General features: G+C 47.4%; 1 protein-coding gene across 1 annotated transcript in view; it reads left to right on the top strand.

Annotated features, from left to right (window-relative positions):
- FOXA3 (forkhead box A3) overlaps positions 1–24,241 on the top strand; it is a 32,622-nt gene extending 8,381 nt beyond the window's left edge. Inside the window, exon 2 of the mRNA XM_033158445.1 lies at positions 22,274–24,241. Coding sequence (XP_033014336.1) covers positions 22,274–23,461 — 1,188 coding nt within the window. The 3' untranslated portion in view covers positions 23,462–24,241. The remainder of the gene's footprint in view (positions 1–22,273) is intronic.
- The last annotated feature ends 539 nt before the right edge of the window (positions 24,242–24,780 follow it).

Below are 24,780 nucleotides of genomic sequence, written 5' to 3'. Positions count from 1 at the left end.
GGAAGGGGGACGTCATTGCAAAACATGCAAGGCAACCCTGTCCCCAAAACATTTGCTGCGCTTGTAGCCCTTTCCGAAGGCGTCCAAGCTGGTGGCTGTTTTGTAATGCAAGGGCAAAACTTAAAGCCCTGTGAATGGAGGACGGTGGAGCAGAGTCAGGGCGCATGATTCCAATCCTCTCTCCTAGCCCCCCTCTAACATATCCGTTCTCCCTGATAAAGATCATCTGTATAAGACGAATGTGCAAAATGACAAATCCAACACGCCTCCAAACAGGGTCAGAATCTTTTCCCTTTCTAGGAAGATTTGGTTTCACTGGGTGAAATCAGCACCGGCACATTAAGAACACTTCCTTACTGTACAGTTATTTTAAAATTCCCAGCTTTATTTATCTATGCGCTTTAAATGCCTGTCAGAAGAAAGGACACCGATCGGTTAACTTCAGGCACCCTGATTTCATGAAGGAGTAAGGCTTATCAACAGTTGTAGCTAGAAATGGAGCCTCCATCGTCAGAGGCAGTCTGTCTGATTACTGGGGATGAACTGTCACATTTGAAGAGTCTGTAAATAGTGGGAACATTTTATGTACCCAAAATGACTGCATCCATATACCAAAGAGAGGTGGCAACAGATTTGGGGGGACCCCAATGTCTGCCGAACTAGGGAGAGAGGAACTAAGAGAGGGCGACATTCACAATTGTTTTTAATTTAGTTTTAATGCTGGAACTCGCCCTGGGAGCTTACAGTGAAGGGTGGGCGACAAACAAACAAACAAACAAACACCCCGATTAGAGTTGAGCATGCTCAGTTGGCACAGAAAGCTGTCTGACTGTTGGAACATTGAATGCTAGTGGGGAGGGGGAATGGAACGGAATATCCTGGAAACGGGCACGCCGGCATGGCTGGCACCCTAAACAGGATCATTCCGTGCCAAGACATTTTGTTGCAGGTCCCCCTTGTTATTTATATTTTTAAAGATTTATATATGTCAACATTTTCAGTATTTTTTAAAGGAAAAAAGAAATCCAGTTATATAACCCAACTATATAACGAAATCGAAACAGGCAATTGGGGGGGATAAAAAGCCAGCGGAAACATTAGTACAGACAAGATAAAAGTGGACCAAAAGTGAAAAGCCAGCAGCCGGTCGATGAGGAATTTTAGCACAGACAAATGGGAATGCTTTCAGGACTTCCAAAATCTAGTAACCCCCACCTCCCCCCCCCCAGGAAGTCCCCAACTGCTGGATGTGCCTTTGTCTTATTATGTAGTGAATTTAGTTCAAATTATCAAAGGTGTGAAGAGGTTTTATACCCAAATGAACAAATTCAGTATCAAAAGGAAGGGGGAAGGGGGAGCCTACTTGTGAGCAGTTGCTTCACGGTTTCTTCTCATTCCGCAGCAGAGATAAAATAATCCAGATTTCAACACACCAGGCAGCCGACTCATTACACAATAGCAATCATCCTTGGTTTGGTTTAAGAAATTCAGAACCATCAGGACAGAGAAAATTTGACTAGGGTGGGATCTAGACACACACACACACACATATATATATAACGTGAAAACGCTTTTAAAAAAGTTTTGAAAAATATATCGACTTTGCCATAGCTCACCATCGCCATCTAGTGTCACATTTGTATAATGCAATTTGCAACACACGTTTTATTTGCAGCTGTATAGCGGAGTTTGAGGATACAATAGACTATTTGCACTTAATAAAAATACTTCAAAAAATAAAAGGCAAAGCTACAAACTTTGCTCTGTCCGATACAAAAATAAATAAATAGACTATTTGCATTTATTTTTAAAAATGCAATAAACAGCTGGGGCTGCTTGCTAATCTTTATTAAGGCCCAGAGACTGTATATATTCTTATGGGGGTGGGAGATGGTTGATGGAGGAACCTGGGTGAGGGACAGGGATATCTCCTGGATAAGAGGCTGGGAGGAGCTACTATCTTCTGTGGGTGTTAAGGACTAAGAATTATTTTTAAGATAGGACTCCGTATTCTACTTATTCTGTTTGCTATTTTATTGTCTTATGAATATCATAAAAAAACCTCACTACTGGGAACAATTGAGGCTTAACTCCATTCTAAACATCTAGTGGGTTGATCAAAAACTCAATTTTAAATAGGTGGACCTAAAACCAGAGCCTCAATACAGGCACGTTTTGAAATTGCCGAAAGAAGCATGAGAGAATCAGATAGCACTTAACACATGTCATAAGAATTTCTATAAACATATATGTTCAGGGTCCCCTCTCTGTTCATTCCTAGAATAATGATTGTAACTTCTTATGACACACACCACAAACAAAAGTCACCACCACCAAAATCGGAGAAGTTTAAAAAAAAATAAAGGTAATTTCTGCTCCATTAAGACTGATGGGAGGCTTGCCACTATGGGAGAAGGATTTCGGGCAAGACTTACCCATTTATCGATTTTAATGGTTTTAAATTTGCCGTTCTACAAACAAGGGTTTGAATTAGGCTGCGGGTCACGGCAACAGTTTAGAGTCACCCCTCTTGCAGGTTAATGTAGGTTTTATCTTATTGCTGAAAACGTTACAATTGGGCCATTTTCTACCGAGTCACTTAAAAGACTTGGATTAATAAGTAACTTTGCTGTTAAGTGCGCCTCCGAATGAAAAAAAACACGTCTTCATTCAGGCTGGCCAGGAGTTTTTTTGCATAAGACAAAAGTTAGCACACTGTTTCAGTAATCGATTAATCTGTTAAAATGAGATATCAGCTGAACAACTCTCAATTTATCAGACTGCCTTAGCTGTTTTTTGGTTCTCAGCGCCTTCAAATTCCAACGGCACAAACCAATCTAATCAACAAGATACCACGTTGCAATCGTTATTTTTACAGATGCAGGTGGTCTGCCCTAGACAAAGCTGCTCCAGTTTTATTAATCTGAATTAGTTTTTTAGGGACTACCGACTGCACAAACGTTTTCACTTTGCACAAAGGACCTAAGGAGTTTGAGTGCAACCCAAGAGAGGGAATTTCCTGTTTGCACACTCCCTAGGTCAGGGGTAGGCAACCTAAGGCCCGCGGGCCGGATGAGGCCCCATCGCCTTCTCAATCCGGCCCGTGGACCGTCCCGGAATCAGCGTGTTTCTACATGAGTAGAAAATGCATCTCTGGGTTATTTGTGGGGCCTGCCTGTTGTTTTTACATGAGTAGAATGTGTGCTTTTATTTAAAATGCATCTCTGGATTATTTGTGGGGCATAGGAATTATTTAAAATGCATCTCTGGATTATTTGTAAGGCATAGGAATGGTCTGAGGGACGGTGGACTGGGCCATGGCTGAAAAAGGTTGCTGACCGCTGCCCTAGGTGGTTACAGGTGTTGCCTCACCTGAGCCCCCCACTAAAAAGAAAAAGAAAAATCTTCGGCTTCCCAGATACTGGGAGCAGGACCTATATAAGAACTATATACAGTATTTTTTCAAAGGGGATATTGTTTTAGCTCTCAGTGCCCTTGCATGATTTATCAGCTCCTTCAGGTTCCAGATTTCTGTGAAGGCTTGGCAGGGCTGACGTGAAACACCAGCGTTAGCGAAAGTTGTTCCGTCCACACCTAACATGACGAATCTGTGTACATGAACCTTAGATATGAAACTATTTAAAGGGTGGATCTGCAAAACGACAAAGGGTCGTTTCACACTACTCACAGCTGTGGGAACTTAAAATAAAAAAAACCCACCCCCTCAAATCACAAGCTTATCAAAGATGGGAGCAGACTTATCCACAACAGTGGTGGCCCAAGGAACAAAAGGGGGGTGGACACAGAACCAGAGAGAGGATTCGTTATTCTGCAGAGGTCCTTTGAGAAATGTGGAAGGAGGACCCGGTCGGAACGCCGGAAACAAGGTTTAAAACTGGTCAGATTTAAGTGTTCAAAGCGAAGCATCTCTTATTTGTAAATGTTGTTTATGTATTCACTTATTTTGAAGATAACGGTTTTTTGGACTTCACCGACTGACTCGTCCCCTCACTAATATGACCAATATTAACATGCACATTGAGAAGTACTTGAACAATGAGCAGAAAGCTGACATTTGCTATACATGTAATCAAATGATAGGTAAAGGGACCCCTGACGATCAATTAATCTTATTTATTGTTAATGGTTGTTTATTTCTGGATCTTTCTTAATAGGTCTTATTGGACTTGCTGGTTCTTTAACTGGATTTGTAATGGCTTTTAAAGGTAAAGGTAAAGGGACCCCTGACCATTAGGTTCAGTCGCGGACGACTCTGGGGTTGTGGCGCTCATCTCGCTTTATTGGCCGAGGGAGCCGGCGTACAGCTTCCGGGTCATGTGGCCACCATGACTACGCCGCTTCTGGCGAACCAGAGCAGCGCACGGAAACGCCGTTTACCTTCCCGCCAGAGTGGTACCTATTTATCTACTTGCACTATGATGTGCTTTCGAACTGCTAGGTGAGCAGGAGCTGGGACCCAGCAACGGGAGCTCACCCCGTCTCGGCGATTCGAACCGCCGACCTTCTGATCGGCAACCCCAGGCTCTGTGGTTTAACCCACAGCGCCACCCACATTTGTAGTCAAATGATATTGATCACTAAACGTGCCTCTTGGAGACCCTCTCACAAATCTCACAAGCCCTGGGTAGCTTGGTTCTTTGGTCATGTACACATTACTGCGTTGAAACGCATCTAGCTCCTTCTTTTTTCCTCAATGTATATTGAAGCTGCTCAGGGGGCACATCAAAATGCTGTATTTCTTAAATAATGGGATAGATTGTGACTAAGGCCATATGTGTGTCTCCCAAACCAGTGGTTGGAGCACACCGAATGCCAAGTCAACTGAAGTGTGTACACTTTCTTCTGTAAGGAAGAACTCAGCATTGAGCGCTGTAACTCATCCTGTTACAATGATGACGATGATTTATTACTCACACCCTTCCCATCTAACTGGATCGCCCCAGCCACTTAGGGCAGTTTCCAAAAGAATATGAAAGAACACTACAAAACGTCAGATATTTAAAATCTTCCCGATACAGGGCTGCCTTCAGATAGGCAGAATGGGTTAAAAACAGCCAAGACTCCTGTGTCATGCTAAAGACTCGCAGATTTATCATGGGAATAACCTTTCATGTACTCCACAAAAGCTTGCGGCGTGATAAATCTGTTAGTCTTTAACGTGCCGCAGGAGTCCGGGTTGTTGTTGTTGTTTTTTGCTACCCCTCTCAACATCTTTAGGTTGGATTCTAATCGCCCCTCTGCCATTTTTATTTAATCCCAGCAAACTTTGGCTTTGCAGTCAAATCTGTGACCGCGGAAATAAACAAATGGGTTAATGAAATTTCTTTTCTAGTCATCGGCAGATGTGTGAGAGGGTCTCTGAAAGTCGTTTTCTTTGTGTAAATATAGCAGAAGGATAGGGACCCTGATCAGAGCTGCGGTGTGTGTTCTCTAAGGCATCCCTTACAGAAATCCCCCCAGGTGATATAAACCTCTGTAGGGTGAAAGGTACAATAACAGGCTGCCGTCCCATACATATTTACTTTGGAGTAAGACGTGGCGAGTCCCGTGGGGCCTTATTTCTGAGTGCGTTTAGGACTGCAGTCTCCGTTGTTCCAAAGACACAAAATAGGAGCAGAGAGAGTCGTAACAATATCTCCCCATCCCATTCATGATGGTTTAAATCAGAATCTCTTTGACAATTATTAGCGGGATTCTTTTTAGCTTTGATTATACCTAAAAACTGATTGCTACGATTATTTCTGGATATTCAAGTCACCTAAAACAGGAGCAGCTCTAATGGTACTCTCCAGATATTGCTGGACTCCGACTCCCATCCATCCAAGCCAGAATGGCCTATGGTCAGACATGATGGGATTTGTAGTTAACAACTAGAGAGCACCAAGTTGACTCCCCTTGGTCTAAAGGTATTCTATAACCCAAAGGTATTCTATAATCTCTCTTTTTTTTCCTTCTTCAAATAATCTGAAATGTTTGGTAGAAGTCTAAACCGATAAAGGGGTCACCAACTTGTAAAAATTAATCCTGCCAATTTTTCTTAAGCAGTGAATTGACTGGCACAAATTTAGCAGGTGAATATTTTCCTGGCATGGAGCTAACATGATGGGGGAAAGCTTCATTTGCAAAAAGAAACCTCTCTGCATCAGGCTGCTGTTAACTGCACAGGAGTAGGGCCAGTGACAACTTTGGCAATCGCACTTGCAAGTCCTTCTGGGGGCTGGTTGAAAAGCAAAACGTTCTGCAAGCCGAGACGGAGTTGGCACTTCCAGCCATTTCTAAGACAACGGCTCTTTTTTGCTCTCTCTCACCCTCCCCATCTCCAGTGGTCCAGTCCACCGTCCCCTCCCAGCCCCCAGATGTTCAGAATTGGTCCAAACTTTCCCATGCAGGAAAAACCGACTTAATTTTAGCACCTTCTGTGGTCTTCGTGGAATGGAGCAAACAGAAACCTGCTGAGCAGGATGCAAGCTTTTGCCCAAGGACCAATGGGTGTCGTTCAGAGGGAAGGTGGCAACAGGATATGGTTGAAAGGGGGTGATTTTTGGCTCGGCCCGTTCCATCGGAGCAAAGCGCGATTCTCTGTTCAGCAGCAGAGTTTAATTCGAGCCAGGTTTCCAAGACAGGGAGCTCCAGAACCTCTTTTCAAGCGGCAAAATTCGGTCTCGGGAGAACTGTCAAGGTCCTGGCTGCTGATACAGAGCCTTTGATATACACAGAGCTTTACGGCCTAAGCTAAATAAGTAGGTCCTTGCCCCCAAGGAGCTTGCAGTCTAAATTTCAACAGTGCAGGGGGGGGTGCAGGGGGGTGAAGGACTGGCAAGCTACACATGCCTTCCCTTCAGTCCATTGGGAAACATGGGGGGAGCTTTTCTGTACTGGGGGCCACGGACTGGCAGCAGCTCTGCAAGATTAGACTGGGACGCGAAGGGTCTTTCCTAGTTCTACGCCAGTGAGAGCCAGTGTGGTGTAGTGGTTAAGAGCGGTAAACTCGTAATCTGGGGAACCGGGTTCGCGTCTCCTCTCCTCCACATGCAGCTGCTGGGTGACCTTGGGCTAGTCACTCTTCTCTGAAGTCTCTCAGCCCCACTCACCTCACGGAGTGTTTGTTGTGGGGGAGGAAGGGAAAGGAGAATGTTAGCCGCTTTGAGACTCCTTCGGGTAGTGATAAAGCGGGATACCAAATCCAAACTCTCCTTCTTCTTCTTCTATGCAAGAGACCCAAGAAGCTGCCTTTTAGAACCAACGATCTACCCTGACTGGCAGAGGCTCTCCTGAGTCTGGGAGTGCCCACACCAGAAGACGATGTCCTAACCCACCCCAGTGTTGTTCCACATCTTCTCTCCCCGTCCGCCCCCTTTAAATGGAAGGTTTTTCAATCCGGGCTGTTCTGCACTTTCCAATGATTGGAAAACCCCACAGTTAGAGGGGGAAAGGTCTGCGACAACCCTGAAATGGAGACGCCGTCATGTGGGCACACCCACACACCCCTATAGAAACGGAGAGCCAGGTCAACGCACATTCACATTTTGCTCGCTCGGGTGCGGTTAAGTCCTAGCAGGAGTTGTCGGGGTTGAATTGGGACTTTTTGCACGCAAAGAAGACTTTCTACCACTGAGCTGAGGCCCTTCCTTATTGATAGTGCTAATATTTCTTATAAAAACATCCTTGGGTGTTTTTAAGCAGAGGTTGGGTGGCCACCTGTCATGTCTAGTTGAGATTTGTGCATTGCAGGGGGTTAGACTAGATGCCTCTTGGGGTCCTTCTACAATTCTACGATTCTATTAATTGTCTTGTTTAAGCTCTTATCTCTCCCCCCCCCAATAATTGCCAGTTAAAGAAACTCCTGTAACAATCTGTCTGTGATATTGGCCTTTTTTGCCTAATAAATTAGCCACTCCTTGCCTTAGAGTTAACCACAAAATTGTGTTAATGTGCCTCAGATTCCTTTTAATAGATGGTGGCAGAGGCGTAGCAAGCCCAAGTGGTACCCCAGCTAAGGCCCTTATAACGACAAACCTGGACGTGGGACTGGAGATCTGTGATGGGATTCTATGACATTTTGTGTGTGTGTGTGTGGATTAAAAGCAGGAGGAGGAGGGCCACAGCACTTGAGGGGGCGAACCCTTTCAACCGACATCGTTTCTAGCCCACCCCCCAGGTGTGAGTCATAGAATTGTAGAGTTGTAGCATTGGAAGGGACCCCTGAGGGTCATCTAGCCCAACCCCCTGCAATGCAGGAATCCTTTGCCCAACGTGGGGCTCGAACCCACGACCCTGAGATTAAGAGTGTCATGCTTGGACTACAGCTCCCATCGGTCCCAGCCGGCACAGGAGAGCTGACCTAGAAAGAGGTTGGGTTTGTTATTCCTGACACGCGAATCCCAAATAAAGAGGCCATGATGCAGACCTGACTTCTCGGTCCTTAACACGCTGAAATCGCCCAGGCATGTTCACAGTCAGGGAAGCCCCCACTTAAAAGTAAGTTTTACGGGTAGCAGCAAGGGTGATTCTGCATGGAATTACACTGCATATGATGCCGAATAGAAATGGAGGCAGTGAGAGATTTCACTTTCTTGGGTTCCATGATCACTGCAGATGGTGACAGCAGTCACGAAATTAGAAGACGCCTGCTTCTTGGGAGAAAAGCAATTACAAACCTAGACAGCATCTTAAAAAGCAAAGACATCACCTTGCCGACAAAGGTCCGTATAGTTAAAGCTATGGTTTTCCCAGTAGTAATGTACGGAAGTGAGAGCTGGACCATCAAGAAGGCTGATCGCCGAAGAATTGATGCTTTTGAATTATGGTGCTGGAGGAGACTCTTGAGAGTCCCATGGACTGCAAGAAGATCAAACCTATCCATTCTCAAGGAAATCAGCCCTGAGTGCTCACTAGAAGGACAGATCCTGAAGTTGAGGCTCCAGTACATTGGCCACCTCATGAGAAGAGAAGACTCCCTGGAAAAGACCCCGATGTTGGGAAAGATGGAGGGCACAAGGAGAAGGGGACGACGGAGGATGAGATGGTTGGACAGTGTTCTCGAAGCTACTAACATGAGTTTGGCCAAACTGCGAGAGGCAGTGAAGGATAGGTGTGCCTGGCGTGCTCTGGTCCATGGGGTCACGAAGAGTCGGACACGACTGAACGACTGAACAACAACAACAAATGATGCCGAATTAGAATCCCTGCTCCAGTGTATAATGTATGGACAGGTGGGAAAACCCACTGTTTGCCTACCCTGCAACCGGTCTAAAAGAGTTGCCAGCATTTCCTTAACCCCTGCTCCTATGCTTTAAACCCCCAAGCGCAGGAGCAGGGCCGGTCAACAACAGTGGCATCCTCTTGAAGCTTTCAGCTTAATCTCCAAATAGAATCTCCAGTTAAAACAAATATGTGAATACATGCCTTTGGATGTCGTCCATCACTTCCTATTCCTGCCGCTCACTTCCCTCTGTTGCCTTCCTAACCTGCTGCCTAAGGGGGCTGACTTGTTAACCCAGAACGTTGGTGGTTCGAGCCCACCCAGGGACGGCTGTGGGCAGGGCTGTCAAGCATATGTGGCGCCGGGGTGCAAAGATCTGCCTGGCGACACACACACACCCAAATTCCCCAGTCCCAGGCGCTCAGGAGGGCAGAGCCAGCCAGCCGCCTCAGCATTTCGCTGGCTCGGTTGCCCCCAAACTCGCGGCACAGAGCTGCCCACAGCAGAAGAGCCCGCTGCGGAGCTACGCCCGAGCTCTGCCCAGACTCAACTCTCGGGCCCTGGACTCTCAGCCTGGCACCCCTAAGCATAGCTGTCAACTTTTCCCTTTTCTTGTGAGGAATCTTATTTGGAATAAGGGCTTTCCTTTTTATTGTGAATGAATGTACTTTATTCGGTCACAGACCAGCATAAAACAAAATATTTGCATTTATAAAAACAATGTAAAAATATATATAAAAATATATATGGATTCTTATCTCATTATACATAACAAAGCTATCTTTAGCCATCTCACCCCTTGCCTTTCCCTGCAAGACTAATTACAGCCGTTAAGAGTCGTCAACAGGTTTTCCACACCTATCTGCTGATCACCCATTCCCACCACCCTTCTGAGCAATACCCCTCCCCACTCCCTCACTATATTTAAGGATCTGGTGACTTCTGTTTCAGTGTATCTGAAGAAGTGTGCATGCACACGAAAGCTCATACCAGGAACAAACTCAGTTGGTCTCTAAGGTGCTACTGGAAAGAATTTTTGATTTTGTTTTGACTATGGCAGACCAACACGGCTACCCACCTGTAACTAAAAAATATATGTTTAAATGGGTACTCATTACATGATGAGGGCATATTTAACATATCCAGCCCGACTTAAACCATGTCCTTAAAATCATTGATTAAACATAGATATAACTAATAAAATTTAGACTCGGGTATCGGTTCTATGAGATAGGCTACTAAAATATAGATCCAACAATATTTTAGGCCACTATTTAAAGATGATTTACACCACAGACCATCTTTCGACGTATATCTATCAAGGCTGCACAGAATCTGGCGACAGCGTAAGTGATTTCTGGGCTTTCATCCTGTAATAGCAATGAGATATTATGTTGTTCTGAAAGCCCAGGAGACTTATCTAAAATGGGTTGGATAAACCTTGCTCGGACGTCCGTATAATTCTTTGCAGTAGAAGAAGACATGTTCTAATGTTTCCTGCTGCCACGCACCACAAGGGCATTTTTTGGAATAAGGGAATTTCCCTTAAAAAGGGGGGAAAGTTGACAGGTATGCCCCTGAGAGCCCAGCGCCCGGGTGCCCCGCACCCCTAGCACCTGTGGATAAGACGGCCCTGGCTGTGGGCAGGATTCCTGTAATGCAGAGGGCTGGCTGACCCTCGAAGCCTCTTCCAACTCTTACCATTCTATGATCAGACTTTTCTCTCTTTTTTTAAAGTTGGCTTTGGGGGCTCCGCTGAATGCATCCGCACCTAACACACTGATCCTCCAAAAATGTGGGGGCGAAATTCCAAGGAAGAAAAGCATCTTAGCAAGTAAAGTCTTCTTTCCTCCTCCTCCTGGGGAGCATGTGTGTGTGTGATAAAATAAAGTCCAGAAAAGATGCTCAAGTTCAAAAAGTCTGAGAAACAAAGATGTTCGACGGGAGTTGTAGTCCAAAACATTTGAAGGGCACCAATTTAGGGAAGGTTGACTTAGACTTATGTTATTCTGCAAAGCTCTGTGTTCCCAATGCCACCAAGATAAATGATATATTACTGTTGGTGTTAGGGCTTTCACTTGACTAATGAAAGCAGCACAATCTTATGCATCTCTACCCAGGCCATGTTTATTTAGAAATAACTATTTTCAGTGGTGCTTTCTCACCCAAGTTAAGTGTATTTTGGATCACAGCTTGGGGTGATTAACCAGTTAAGCGGACCAACTACACTGGAATAAATCTGCACATGTAAAAATTACATAGGTCTAAAGCCAAAGAAGGACGCGGGTGGCGCTGTGGGTTAAGCCACAAAGCGTAGGGCTTGCTGATCAGAAGGTTGGCGGTTCGAATCCCCGCAACGGGGTCAGCTCCCGTCGCTCAGTCCCTGCTCCTGCCCACCTAGCAGTTCGAAAGCACGTCAAAGTGCAAGTAGATAAATAGGTACCGCTCCGGCGGGAAGGTAAACGGCCTTTCCGTGCGCTGCTTTGGTTCCTGCTGGCCACATGACCCAGAAGCTGTACGCCGGCTCCCTCGGCCAGTAAAGCGAGATGAGCGCCGCAAACCCAGAGTCGTCCGCGACTGGACCTAATGGTCAGGGGTCCCTTTACCTTTAAAGCAAAAGAACAAACAAACACGTACTTCCTTTGTTTGGGGATATTGCAGACAGATATTGCTTTTGGGTGTTGAAGACACATAACATGACATTTGACACCTGCAATTACAAAAGCAACTTGTACTAAAAAGTTGAATTCCTTGAATTCAAAAGTTATAAACCTATAGTCCCATTAACCGGGACCTGCCTTTTAGTTGATCGACGTGGCTTTTAGTTGTTTCACCTAACCAGTTAATCAACTCAGCGCTGCAGCCCTAAGTCAAGTATTTCAAGTGCCTAAATCTCTGGCCCTCCAGATATTGTTGGACTCCAGCTCCCATCTGCCCCAACTGGCATAGCCAATAGCTAGCGATGATGATAGCAGTCTGGCAACATCTGGAGGGCCACCCTTGGCCTACAAGGAACCCACGTGCCTCGCAAAAACAAGGAGTCCCTACTCACAGGCCTAGATGTTTCGGAAAAGCGATGGCACACTTTTACAAAGTGGGAGGCTGGACCATGTCGCTGGCGCACTTTGAGGGTACCCAGTGCCTGGGGCTGCAGTCCTATCCACATATACTAGGAGGGCAGCCTCCCTGAACACAGTGGGGCATCCACATTTCTGCTTGTGCCATCTCTAGAAAGCACGGCTCTGAGCGGTTTCCCCCTTGCTCCGCTCTTTTCAAAAGGGAAAACCCGCTCTTTAGGGATAGATCAGAACAAACGTCAATCCGGGGGAAACCCGAATTGCTGTTTGCTCCGATTGAGCGCTAGAGAGTGGGTTTTCACTGGGGGACAGCAACAGGAAGTGTGGACAAACCCTGAGCCAGGATTGCACTGTGTGGCTGGCTGCTAAATCAGGGGGCATGTTGGTTACCCCAGTTTAATGAATCTGGGCTTCAACGAGCAAGATTTTGCAAGCTGGCCCTATCTCCGCAGTTGCAGCGACGGAGCAGATCTGACTCCTGGTTTCCCAACAAAGGGGTGGGCTTTGATGTGGCTGTCGCCATGTTTCAAAGGTCTTCTTGTACACAGTGCAGAGGGATGAGAGATACCTTTTTGGAAAGGGGAGACCAAGCCAGGACGTTGCCAGACCTGCCCCCCGCCCCCGCATGCAAACAACAGATTCTAATGTCCAAGGCTGCCTGTCCAGGGGTGGGGGTGAAGAAGGGGTGATGGCCCCGGTCCAGCTTGCACAACGCCAGCGTCTGCTGTGCTGTTTAGAAAGGATTTGGGGCTATCAGAGAGATGAGAAAGGCCATGGAAAATCTAAACCCCACGCTCTCCTCCTGAGCAGCAAAAACCGGCAAAACCTGCAGAATCGGGAAAAGTTGCAAAGGATAGAAGGAGCGAGGAGGGTTCTAAAGAAAATTGCACGCCCGCGATTGGGCAGCTTTTCCAGGGGAAAAAAAGAAAGAATTTAAACTTCTGTTCAATCCCGGTTGCGGAAGAAAAGAAGGTGAAGGCCCCGGGGTCACCATCTAAACATTTCTTTATAATCCCGCGAGCTTGAAGCCTTACTGAAGCGAAAAGCAAGAGTCGGCAAACTTATCCGCAGCACAGGGAAACGTGTTCAGTTACAGAGCATGCGTGCGATGTTGTGCAGGGCTTGAAACCTAAACCACGACGTCTATATATTAAGTTCCAGAGCCCCAAAATCATTTTTCTCGAAGTGCACAACTGTCTATGCCAACCGATGGGTCCCAGCCAACTCACAATTTATGGGGCATGTTGTGTTTGCTGCATACATAACGGTATCTATAATGGTAAACACAATGAAAGTGTGGGGCGTCGTGTATTTGTAAACATACCGTGAAAGCATGTGTCCGTCCCGCTTATTTACAAACGCTCATTTGTCCGGCGCACTTTGCATCTGCAAGCACCGTGTGAACACGCTGTGGTCAAAATGCCGCTTGTGTGCAATTTTTTTAAATGGCATATATTCTATTCTTCCCAATGAATCCTGCCCAGTGATGGATTAATTGCACCCATTCTGGGGGGTCGGGGCAAGCGAGGAGAAGGAAATTTCCTACTGGACCGCAGGAACATCTGGCTAATAAAAAACCCCAACCACGTGAAGAGGAGAGTTGCTGGACGGCCCTGAAATAGCTCCCTCTAATCCAAGATAATGAAAGGAGGTTCAAAAGCCATTTTGCCTTCTCAGAAACAATAGGAAGGCAACCTTGGTTGGGAGCAGGCTAATCTCCTTTGCTCAAAAGGGTTTACAACGTTTGGCTCAGGAAAAAATAAGTTACAGGCAGACACGCCCAAGGCAGTTTTAAGCAGACGCAGCAGGAAATGTCAGGTAGGAAACCATCTAAAAGCAGCCTTTGGGGAGCCTGGCAACCTGCAAATGTTTAGGACTACAAATCCCACCAGCGCCAGCCAGCACAGCTGGGAGTTGTAGTCCAAAATATCTGGATTACCCCAGGCTGGTGAGGGCTGGGCCAAACTTGTGTCGACTGGAGGCTGTTGTTGCAAGTGCCTTGGAGTCAAACGACATGATATACTGGTCTTCTGTGATCGGAAAAAAAGCTTTGGAACCTCCTCCCTCAAGTCACCCCTCCGCGCCGTGGTTGCTTTTTGAAGAACAAAATTGTGCTAGGAGTTCCAGTGATGGAAAAACAAACTAATGCGTGGTTTTGGCTTATACTGAATCATACCTTTGGTGTCTAGCTCAGAGAACTACTAGCTCGGCAGGGCAAACGGAGCTTCCAGGTGGGGACTTCATATCGTAAATGGGTTGCTCAGATAGTGCCGATCAGCTGTTGGCACCAGATTTCTTTCTTTCTTTCATTATTCCATTTCCGCCCAGAAAGGGTTGATCCGGATTTAATGGTGGAGGGAATAAGGGACGATGACGTTTGTGCGGACACTGCTAATGTTCGCATGCCAACCTGGAAGCTCGTGAAGTGCCGTTTTACTGCACGCCAAAGAACAGGCGCAAGCTCTCTCCCCACCCCATGACTTCACATCGAGTCGCCAATGGCGTCTTTACAGATTTCTATCCCGTGCCTTTCAGGGGATCTAGCCTCGGCGAGGGATGCAATAGCAAAATGCAGTGTTACCTCTGGTTACAAACTTATTTCGTTCCGGAGGTCCGTTCTTAACCTGAAACTGTTCTTTTGTTTTTTTAACAGTTTAACAGTTTATTATTACTTAACCTGAAACTGTTCTTAACCTGAGGTACCTCTTTAGCTAATGGGGCCTCCTGCTGCTGCCGCGCGATTTCTGTTCTCATCCTGAGGTAAAGTTCTTAACCCGAGGTACTACTTCCCTGGTTAGCGGAGTCTGTAACCCGAAGTGTTTGTAACCCGAGGTACCACTGTAACAATAAAAGAGCACCATAAAGGTAAAGGTAAAGGGACCCCTGACCATTAGGTCCATTCGTGTCCGACTCTGGGGTTGCGGCGCTCATCTTGTGTTACTGGCCGAGGGAGCCGGCGTACAGCTTCCGGTCATGTGGCCAGCATGACAAAGCCGCTTCTGGTGAACCAGAGCAGCGCACGGAAACGTTGTTTACCTTCCCGCCGGAGCGGTACCTATTTATCTACTTGCTCTTTGACGTGCTTTCCAACTGCTAGGCGGGCAGGAGCAGGGACCGAGCAACAGGAGCTCACCCCGTCGCGGGGATTCGAACCACCGACCTTCTGATCAGCAAGCCCTAGGCTCTGTGGTTTAACCCACAGCACCACGCACTGATTTTCTTTCAAATAGGGTCAAATTATCTATTAAGAAAGAGAGTCGGCAGCTACTTGTTCAGGGAGAAGACGGTCTTGGAATCCTCCACACACTAAAGTTTTGCTGCTTGTGCCACCTGGGCACCCAAGCCACTGGGTGGCAACCCAGCAGGCAGGGCCCGCCAACCTGGCACCCAGTATGAAATGCGGGCATGTTTAAGAGGGCCTGTTCAACGTAGGAGATGATGAGCCAAGGCGAATTTCAACTGAGCAGGAAGGGCAGACATGTCTCTTGCACACTGTGGATATTTGAGGGGGTATTTATGGAGATCTTTTGCAGGCGTGATAGGAAGTACTGGCGAACACGCTGGCGCCTGCAGGCACACCCCTATGGATTGCTCACGCACACAAGTTTTGCACAGCGTCTGCCATCGAAATGCTGTCCTACTTCCCCATTTAATCCTGATTTCCTGATTCTTTGGATAACCTCATAATCTGAAGAAGTGTGCATGCACACGAAAGCTCATACCAAGAACAAACTTACCGTAGTTTGTCTCTAAGGTGCTACTGGAAGGAATTTTTTTAATTTTTAATTTTGTTTTGTTTTGACTATGGCAGACCAACACGGCTACCTACCTGTAACTCATAACTGAAAGGTGGAAACAGTAGGCAAATCTGGATTAAATGGGTAAAAAAAAATATACAGGGCAGCAATTTGATGAGGACAACATAATCTGGGCACTGAGGAAAAATCTGCAAGCATGAGTAGCATCAGTGCACCATAAACTATATGCATGGTGAAGAGCAGTGGGTCCAAATTAGGGGTCTGGGGACCCCTGGGGGTCCACGGAATGCACCCAGGGGGTCCGTGGCCCCACCTCTCACCTGCAGCCCCCAACTAAAATTTTGCCATTTCCGCATGGTAACATGGCAAGTTTTACCGTCTGTTTTAGCGCTGTGCAATTTTTCAATATGCTGGCTCAAAATCGGTTTCGAAATCACAGCACGATAGCAATTTTAACCCTATATCGCTCCTTGCGCGAGGGAGAGCAGAGCATCCGATTTCAAGGCACTGCGGATATTGCAGGATGATATCAGCTGATGACGCTGCTGGCCTGATCTGCCTTCCCTCACGCTGCGGGAGACCAGGGCAGCTCATTGCGAGGCGATGCCTTCCCCTCTCCTTGGCAGAGAACAGGTCAGACCGCCAGCTGAACACCGCGGTGTGGCGGTATATCACAACGTCAAAAAGGAGCCGGTGTCAAACCACCACTGCCATCGCTGCAGCTTTGTTTCCCCCTCATTTTCACCAGCGATATACTACCGAGTGAAGCTGCCATCGCGGTCTGCCCCACGGCAATATACCTTGCTTGTCGAACTCAATCCGTTCGACTCCCGGAACCGTTCAAAAACCAAGGCACGGCTTCCGATTGGCCGCAGGAGCTTCCTGCACTCAATCGGAAGCCGCGGAAGCCGCGTCAGATGTTCGGCTTCCAAAAAACATTCGCAAACCAGAACACTTACTTCTGGGTTTGCGGCGTTCGGGAGCCAATTTGTATGGGAGCCAAGCCGTTCGACAACCTATGTACCAATGTATTGATATATCGCCGAGGCCTACCCCATCCCCATCCCCTCCCACTCAAACCATGCTGTGGAAGTGACTCAGTTTCCTCTCCTCTTCCCACCCGCCCAGCCTTCATGACTGCTCCTTCCTTCATCCCCGCGCCTGATCTCCAATTCCAGAACATCAAGATGTTTAGCTGCTGATACATGTTGTTGTTCAGTCGTTCAGTCGTGTCCGACTCTTCGTGACCCCATGGACCAGAGCACGCCAGGCACGCCTATCCTCCACTGCCTCCCGCAGTTTGGCCAAACTCATGCCAGTCGCTTTGAGAACCCTGTCCAACCATCTTGTCCTCTGTCGTCCCCTTCTCCTTGTGCCCTCCATCTTTCCCAACATCAGGGTCTTTTTCCAGGGAGTCTTCTCTTCTCTTCTCTATGCTGATACATAATGATGTTGAAAAACAGATATCTCTTAGCCCTAGTCTTGTGTTGTTGTTTTCAGTATACCTAAAATCCTTTGCTTATTAGGGGCTACCCCACATTTTGTTCAAAAAAATATATATGCAGAGGTAATGCACACAAAAGCTTATACCATGAACAAACTTAGTTGGTCTCTAAGGAGCTACTGGACAGTTTTTTTATATACTGTATTTTGACTGCGTCAGACCAACACGGCTACCTACCTGAATCTAGTACCATAGAATTATCAAATTTTTCAAAGGTAGGGGGTCCTGTGCCTGGGGCTTTTGAAAAATAGGGGGGGCCTCAGTAATTAGCTAAATGGGAACCACTTTTCGTAGAGAAACTTTTTCTCCCTCTCTCATAACGCTAGAACTCCGATGAAGCCGAATGTCGGGAAGATTCAGGGCCGATAAAAGAAAGTGCTTTTTCATGCAGTTAAACAATGGAACTTGCTGCCAAAAGAGGCAGTGATAGCAGACAAGTTCAGGTGGTTTTTAAAGAGGATTAGTCAAATTCATTGAGGATAAAAGGCTATCAATGGCTATCAACCTTGTTCAATGGGGCAGTATGATTCTGAATCCCAGTTGCTGGAAGGCACAGGACGAGAGAGTTGTTGTTGTGCACTGATCCTGCTGGGGGCTTCCCTCATGGGCGTCTATCTGTGGCGCTGTGGGTTAAACCACAGAGCCTAGGGCTTGCTGATCAGAAGGTTGGTGGTTCGAATCCCCATGATGGGGTGAGCTCTCGTTGCTCGGTCCCTGCTCCTGCCCACCTAGCAGTTCGAAAGCACGTCAAAGTGCAAGTAGATAAATAGGTACCGCTCCGGCGGGAAGGTAAACGGTGTTTCTGTGCGCTGCTTTGGTTCACCAGAAGCGGCTTAGTCATGCTGGCCACATGACCCAGAAGCTGTACGCCAGCTCCCTCAGCCAGTAAAGCGAGATGAGCACCGCAAGCCTAGAATCGTCCACGACTGGACCTAATGGTCAGGGGTCCCTTTACCGTTTATCTTACAATTAAATGCACGTATCTGTGCATACATCCAGCTCTGTTCTGAAATCAGTTACTCTGAAATTCTGGAATCAATTGCCCCGTTCTGAAATCAGTCACTGTTTTTGCTCCTCTGGCTAGAAGTTCTTCCAAGGTCTGTTACTTTACATATACCTTGACCCAAGGTATTCACGTTCGATTGGCAGTGTGTTGTGTTTCTTGACCATCTCTAAGCATGGTGTTGTACATCTCAGGAACATTTCCAGACTACATTTTCTGCAAACCTGTTAGCTGTTGCTTTGGAAACTTAATTAGCATTGCTTTTAGGGGGGGGGGAATTCCTTGCATTTTCCTGTCCCATCTTCAAACCTTGCTCAGGAGTTCGAGGAATGCCCCAAGGGCTCCTAGGATCCTCCTCCCCTCTTGCACAGTCAATCATGACTCCCACTGAGTTTCAGAACTAATTATGATTATTGGTACATCTATACTGCCATTTCTGTTAGCCCAAACCACAGTTTCCAGACCCACTTTGAACAACAGCTTAGTGGAAACAATGGTTAGTGGAAACGCTGGCGGAAGCATTGATCCACAGTTAGCTTCAAAACAGAAAAGGAGGGCTTTTGTGTAGATAATGTGCAGGTTTTCATGTAAGGTTGCATGTGAAAATCTTTAGACTGGGAGCATAATGTTGGCAACAGAAGAGTAGCAGAAGAGGACATTTCTGACCCTCCCTGGTCAGTTACATACAAGGAGCTTTCATGAGAACAAAAGGGTGGCTCTTCCTCTACTTCCTCTTCCCCCAAATCAGAGTGGGAATGATGGGGCAATTTGGAGAAACAACGAGCCCTAGAAATTACAAGTGATTCGGCAAGGGCCATCGTCCAGAGAGCATTTATCCCAGCCCGATCTTTGCTAGTGGGGGAAGGAAGGCCTTCCACCTGCCTCTCCTAGAACGCCCCTCAAGCTGGGGTGTGTGTGTGTGTGTGTCTGCCCTACATTCTGCAACACACACCCTGCATAACCAGGAATTTTCTAAGGGCGGTGAACCAATAGAACAGCCTGCCTGCCCCACCACCCATAACTGTGAGGGTGGAGCAATAAAACAGGTTGCAGAAGGCTGCTAAACAAACATTTGGGTGGATTGCTTTATTCCAAGAACTGGAAGGCGGAACAAGTCTGCACAGTGTAGCGCCGAACAGTGTCACACCAGGAAAATCCCCAGTTCAAATCTCACCTCGGCTAACAAGGTGGCCCTTAGGCAAGCCATACTAGGCTTGTCCATGCCGGAGTTTAATGTCTGTTTCTCATTGAATTTGCATAGTCCACATGACGTTAAACCGCCCCCCCAAAAAAGCAACCACCTCAATGTTTTCCTTCTATAAATTCAGGTTTCCCTGATTAGGGGGATGATCCGATAAGCTGAGGAAAACTGGGCTGCAAAGTGTTCCGTTCAGGGTTGCAGGCGATTTGTGCCCATGTTTTGGTGCGACACAAGAGCAACCCTCGCTTTCTGCCACTCTCCTTTCCATGCCTTGATGGCGTTTCCTGCTTGGCAGGGGGTTGGACTGGATGGCCCTTGTGGTCTCTTCCAACTCTATGATTCCTCAATGTGTTCATTTCTTTTCCAGTCGTACTCATAACTATTTATGGTGTGCTCCCTGTCCCGAACCGGGGTGTGTGTGTGTGTTTGTTTGTCCCTCAGGTTTGCACAAAACCAGAAAGCAACACAAGCAAATTTGTAACTGCGCAACCGGGGTGTTTTTCCACGCGCCACAGCTATCTGCATGTGAAATATACTCGGAGTCAAGTGTGAATTTCATGCTCTTTATTCAGCTCATAGTAGCAAGGAGTGAGTCTTTCCCCAAAACGTCTGCTATATATACATTATTTACACAATGGGCCCCACGTGATTGGCTAATTCCGGGCTACTCCTGTAGGCCAATCATGTCGCTGATCCACTTCCACCTGGAGCTGGGTTGGGTGGCTCCTGCGGACCAATCAGGCTGCTGCATTCTGGATCCTATTGTTCTAGGATTCAGCTCAGTACATAGCAGCATGCGTGCCCCGTAAGTTCTTAATTGGCGTAATTGAATCAACAAATTAGAAAGCAAAACAAAAGGGAATGATTGCTGGTATGGACAGGAAAGACCGAAGTTGTTTCTCATATACAAATTCAGATACATGTGGGTGGAGACTATTCCAATCTAATTTGAATGGGGTGGGGAAGTGGACAAAGGAGACTGGATTTTGTTTTTAAGAAGGATTCTCTTCTCAAAGGTTGGCAGTGATAGACCAAGAGTTCCCTTTGGGTTCTTAGATAACAAATGAGCAGTGGTCCTTCCCTTCTCGTCTCAGTGAAATTCTTGGTTCAACTGGGATTTAAATCTGGGTTTCCTACCAGCCAAACCCACCCAGCGCTCTAGCTTTTTCAGGCAGGCCTCCTTTCTTCAACAAAAACCTGTTCAGGTCCGCTGATGTCTTCCTGCTGCCTTTCAAGGCCTTCAGAACAGGCTCCACGAACAAATTTTATGGCCCCGTCACCCACAGCAACAGACGACAGGCATATGGCCAGCGAGGGCTGTGGCACCAAACTGTATTGCTTGGTATCGCCCATCCCTTGGCAGCAGATCCTCACTTATCCTCGAGGATCAATAGTTTTGCCAATTAAGTGCCTATCTTATGTAAATAGCAGGCACTGCTTCACTGCCTTGAAGCATCTGGTTCAGTGGCTTTGAGCAAATAAAAGGACTGGTAAACAAAGATGGCGCCCCAAGGGGAAATGACCAGGCTCATGGACCACCAGCCCACCTCGTCTGAAATGGAGGAAAGCTTCAGCAACGGCAGTCCAAACTTTCTGAGAGGGCATTTTCTACTCTCTGTTCCCTGTGAGATGGTACAAAGCAGGGATGTTTCACCTGGGAACTCTCAAGCGCACCTCATATTTTCCTTTCCGCAAAACTTCAGTGGCAAGCCTAGTGGCAGATCTTCCTTCTATTTGTGGCCCATCTGTATATTCCCCCCCCCCCAGTAGAACAAGGAAAGGGAGTTACAGGTGGGTAGCCGTGTTGGTCTGCCATAGTCGAAACAAAATAAAAAAATTCTTTCCAGTAGCACCTTAGAGACCAACTGAGTTTGTTCTTGGTATGAGCTTTTGTGTGCATGCACGAAAGAGGTTGCAACCCCTCCCTTCGTGTGCTTCGCTGTGAGGAAATGTCCCCCTTTCTCTTATAACTTCTGTCAGTGGTGCAAGTGGACCCTCTTCCTTTTATACTTCCTAGCGTAAAATGGTCTTTCCCCTCCATTCTTTGGGCAAGCGGTTGTTCCGTCACCGACACTTTTTCATCTGTGGCACCAAGACAAATTCAACAGGTGCAGCTGTCTGCTTTTACTGTACTTCAGTGGCAGGGAAAGCTCCACCTCTTGATTTCTGCCTGCTGTGTAACTATCGAAAGCGTCAAATGTTTAGACCGTTTCTTTGCCAGTTACAGGTAGGCAGCCGTGTTGGTCTGCCATAGTCAAAACAAAATAAAAAAATTCCTTCCAGTAGCACCTTAGAGACCAACTAAGTTTGTTCTTGGTATGAGCTTTCGTGTGCATGGTATCTGAAGAAGTGTGCATGCACACGAAAGCTCATACCAAGAACAAACTTAGTTGGTCTCTAAGGTGCTACTGGAAGGATTTTTTTTATTTATTTTCAATTTCTTTGCCATTTGTCTCCCTGGGCAATGCTCCGTCTCTCCTGTAACCGCCTCCTTTTGTCTCCCACAGGTGTTTCCTTCGGTGAGCACGATGACGTCCAGCTTGGGGCCTATGAACTCGATTAATTCCTACGTGACGCTGAACCCCCTCACTTCCCCCAGCTCCATGAACATGCCTTATCCAAACAGCGGCTTGAGTAGCCCTTCTCTCACTGGACTGACCAACGCCACCAGTTCGATGGGCCTCCCATCGGTGGCGTCTCCCGTCAGCCCAGTATTGACTCAGCTGGGAGCTCAGGCCTCCACGCTCAACTCTCTGTCACCTTACCAAAATGTCGGCCAGTCCATGGCCCCGCTGAGCTACTCTCCGTCAGGCATGAACAGGCCCAAGGAGATCAACAAGTCGTACCGCCGCACGCTGACCCACGCTAAGCCTCCCTATTCCTACATCTCCCTCATCACCATGGCGATTCAGCAGGCCCCGAGCAAGATGCTGACCCTCAACGAGATCTACCAGTGGATCATGGACCTCTTCCCTTACTACCGCGAAAACCAGCAGCGCTGGCAGAACTCCATCCGCCACTCCCTCTCCTTCAACGATTGCTTCGTCAAGGTGGCCCGTTCCCCGGACAAGCCCGGCAAAGGCTCCTACTGGGCCCTCCACCCGAATTCGGGCAACATGTTCGAGAACGGCTGCTACCTGAGGAGGCAGAAGCGTTTCAAAATCGAGGACAAGGCCAAGAAGCCGAACTCCAAAGGCTCCAACGCCCAAGAGCAGGCGTCCAAGATTCCCGAGGGCCTTCAGGAAGGCCAGAGCCCCAACACGGGCTCGGAAGGAGCAGAGTCGGGCCACTCAGACACCTCCCATGGCTCCGAGGAGCAAAGGGGTTTGGTGCAACTCGACTGTTCCGGGGGTCAGGGCTCATCCCCGGTTTCCGAGGCCTCCCCGGCCCCCATCTCCCAGTCCATGAATAGCCACTACTTTGCCACCTCCATTACCAACCTGGATCTCCCGGGCGACCTCAAAATGGACCCTCAGTTCAACTTCAACCACCCCTTTTCCATCACCAACTTGATGTCCACGGAGCAGAACCACAAGATTGACCTGAAGTCCTACGAGCAAGCCATGGCCTACAGTGGCTACAGCTCTCCACACTCGGTGGAAAGCAAACACCCCTATGAGGCATCCACTTCGCTCAGCGAGACCGGCTCCTATTACCAGAGCTTGTACAGCCGCTCCTTGCTCAACGCCTCGTAAGGTTGTCGTTGCGAGGTAGGAGGGGGCCAAAGGAACAAGAGAAGCTCTGCCTCGTGCCGCCATCACCAGCAAGACCACCCACGAGATGTTCTCTCCCACCGCCATCAAACTGCATCATGGCCCGTGGGACGGAGAAAGCAACCAGAGACTTGGCCTACTAGACTCTCTGACAAATCATTACGCTTTCCAGACCTCAAAACCGAAATTGCCTCATAGTGGTCAAGCCAGTTGGGTGATAAAAGGCCATGGGCGGATCCATCTATATACTTCAGCATGGGTTCGCACCCATGGCAAATCCCCGCCACCTCAAAATGGTGGACCCCACTCTGAATTTTACAGTGACTAAAGATGTCTGATATATCTCCAGGAGTGGAGCTTGGATGGGTGTCCAGGAATACGTGAAAAGGGGGCAGAGAAACGGAAAATTTGTAAGCTGGGGAGCCACCCCTTGGCCCAGAACACTGGACTTCCCTGTCTCAACGCAGATGTTACAGTCAACGGTTGAACTCTTGTCTTGAGATTCTCAAACCCACCCGTTTAGGTCAGAACGATACGTGGCAGGACTCCATTGTTACACACACACACACACACATATGGGTTTGGTTACCCCAAAGACAATTTAGGCCTCAGCCTGAAGAGGAGCAGGGGAAATATAGTTCACATCTATCTTCTTCTTTTTTAAAAGAAAAAGAAAAAGTGGCTTTATATATTTAAATATATGTGCTTTCTGTTGGGAAAAAGGGTAAGAGCTGATTTTAATATATCATACTTTAGAGACAATTCAAGGGGGTGTTTGTTTCAAGTGTGTTTGTCTCTCCTTTTCTTTTTGGTATTAAATGATAATTAAAACGAAACGGTATTCAGGGTTCCAACCCCCCCCCCCCTTCCCGGCCTTCCCACCGCTAGCGAGGAATTTATAACTCTGATCTGGTTGCACAAGCAACGGAAGACTCCTGGCTCCCAGTACTTAAGACCTCGAAAATATTTATTTATTTTTAACACATACTTCTCCTGATCTTCCAGGGCTGAGGGTGGGAACGGGCGAAGCTGCCTTCGTCAGGCCCAGCTCACTATTCGCCTAACACAGACTGACACAGCACTTCTTCAAGATTTGGGAGGGGCTTCTCTCCCAGCCCCACCTGGACATCCCAGGGGTTGAATCTGGGGCTTTTTTGTTTTTTGCATGCAATGCCAATGCTGTACCGTTGAGCTACAAACCCTTCTGCAGAACAACAACCTCTGCAGAGCAGAAATAGCGGGCGTAAACTTAAAAAATAAAATAAAAAATCAACCGCCGCTATCGAGCCCAGATACTCCAT

The sequence above is a fragment of the Lacerta agilis genome, chromosome 8, assembly GCF_009819535.1.
Source record: "Lacerta agilis isolate rLacAgi1 chromosome 8, rLacAgi1.pri, whole genome shotgun sequence".
Taxonomy (NCBI): domain Eukaryota; kingdom Metazoa; phylum Chordata; class Lepidosauria; order Squamata; family Lacertidae; genus Lacerta; species Lacerta agilis.
Note: the sequence above shows the minus strand (reverse complement) of the source record. Positions and strands in the feature narration are given on the sequence as shown.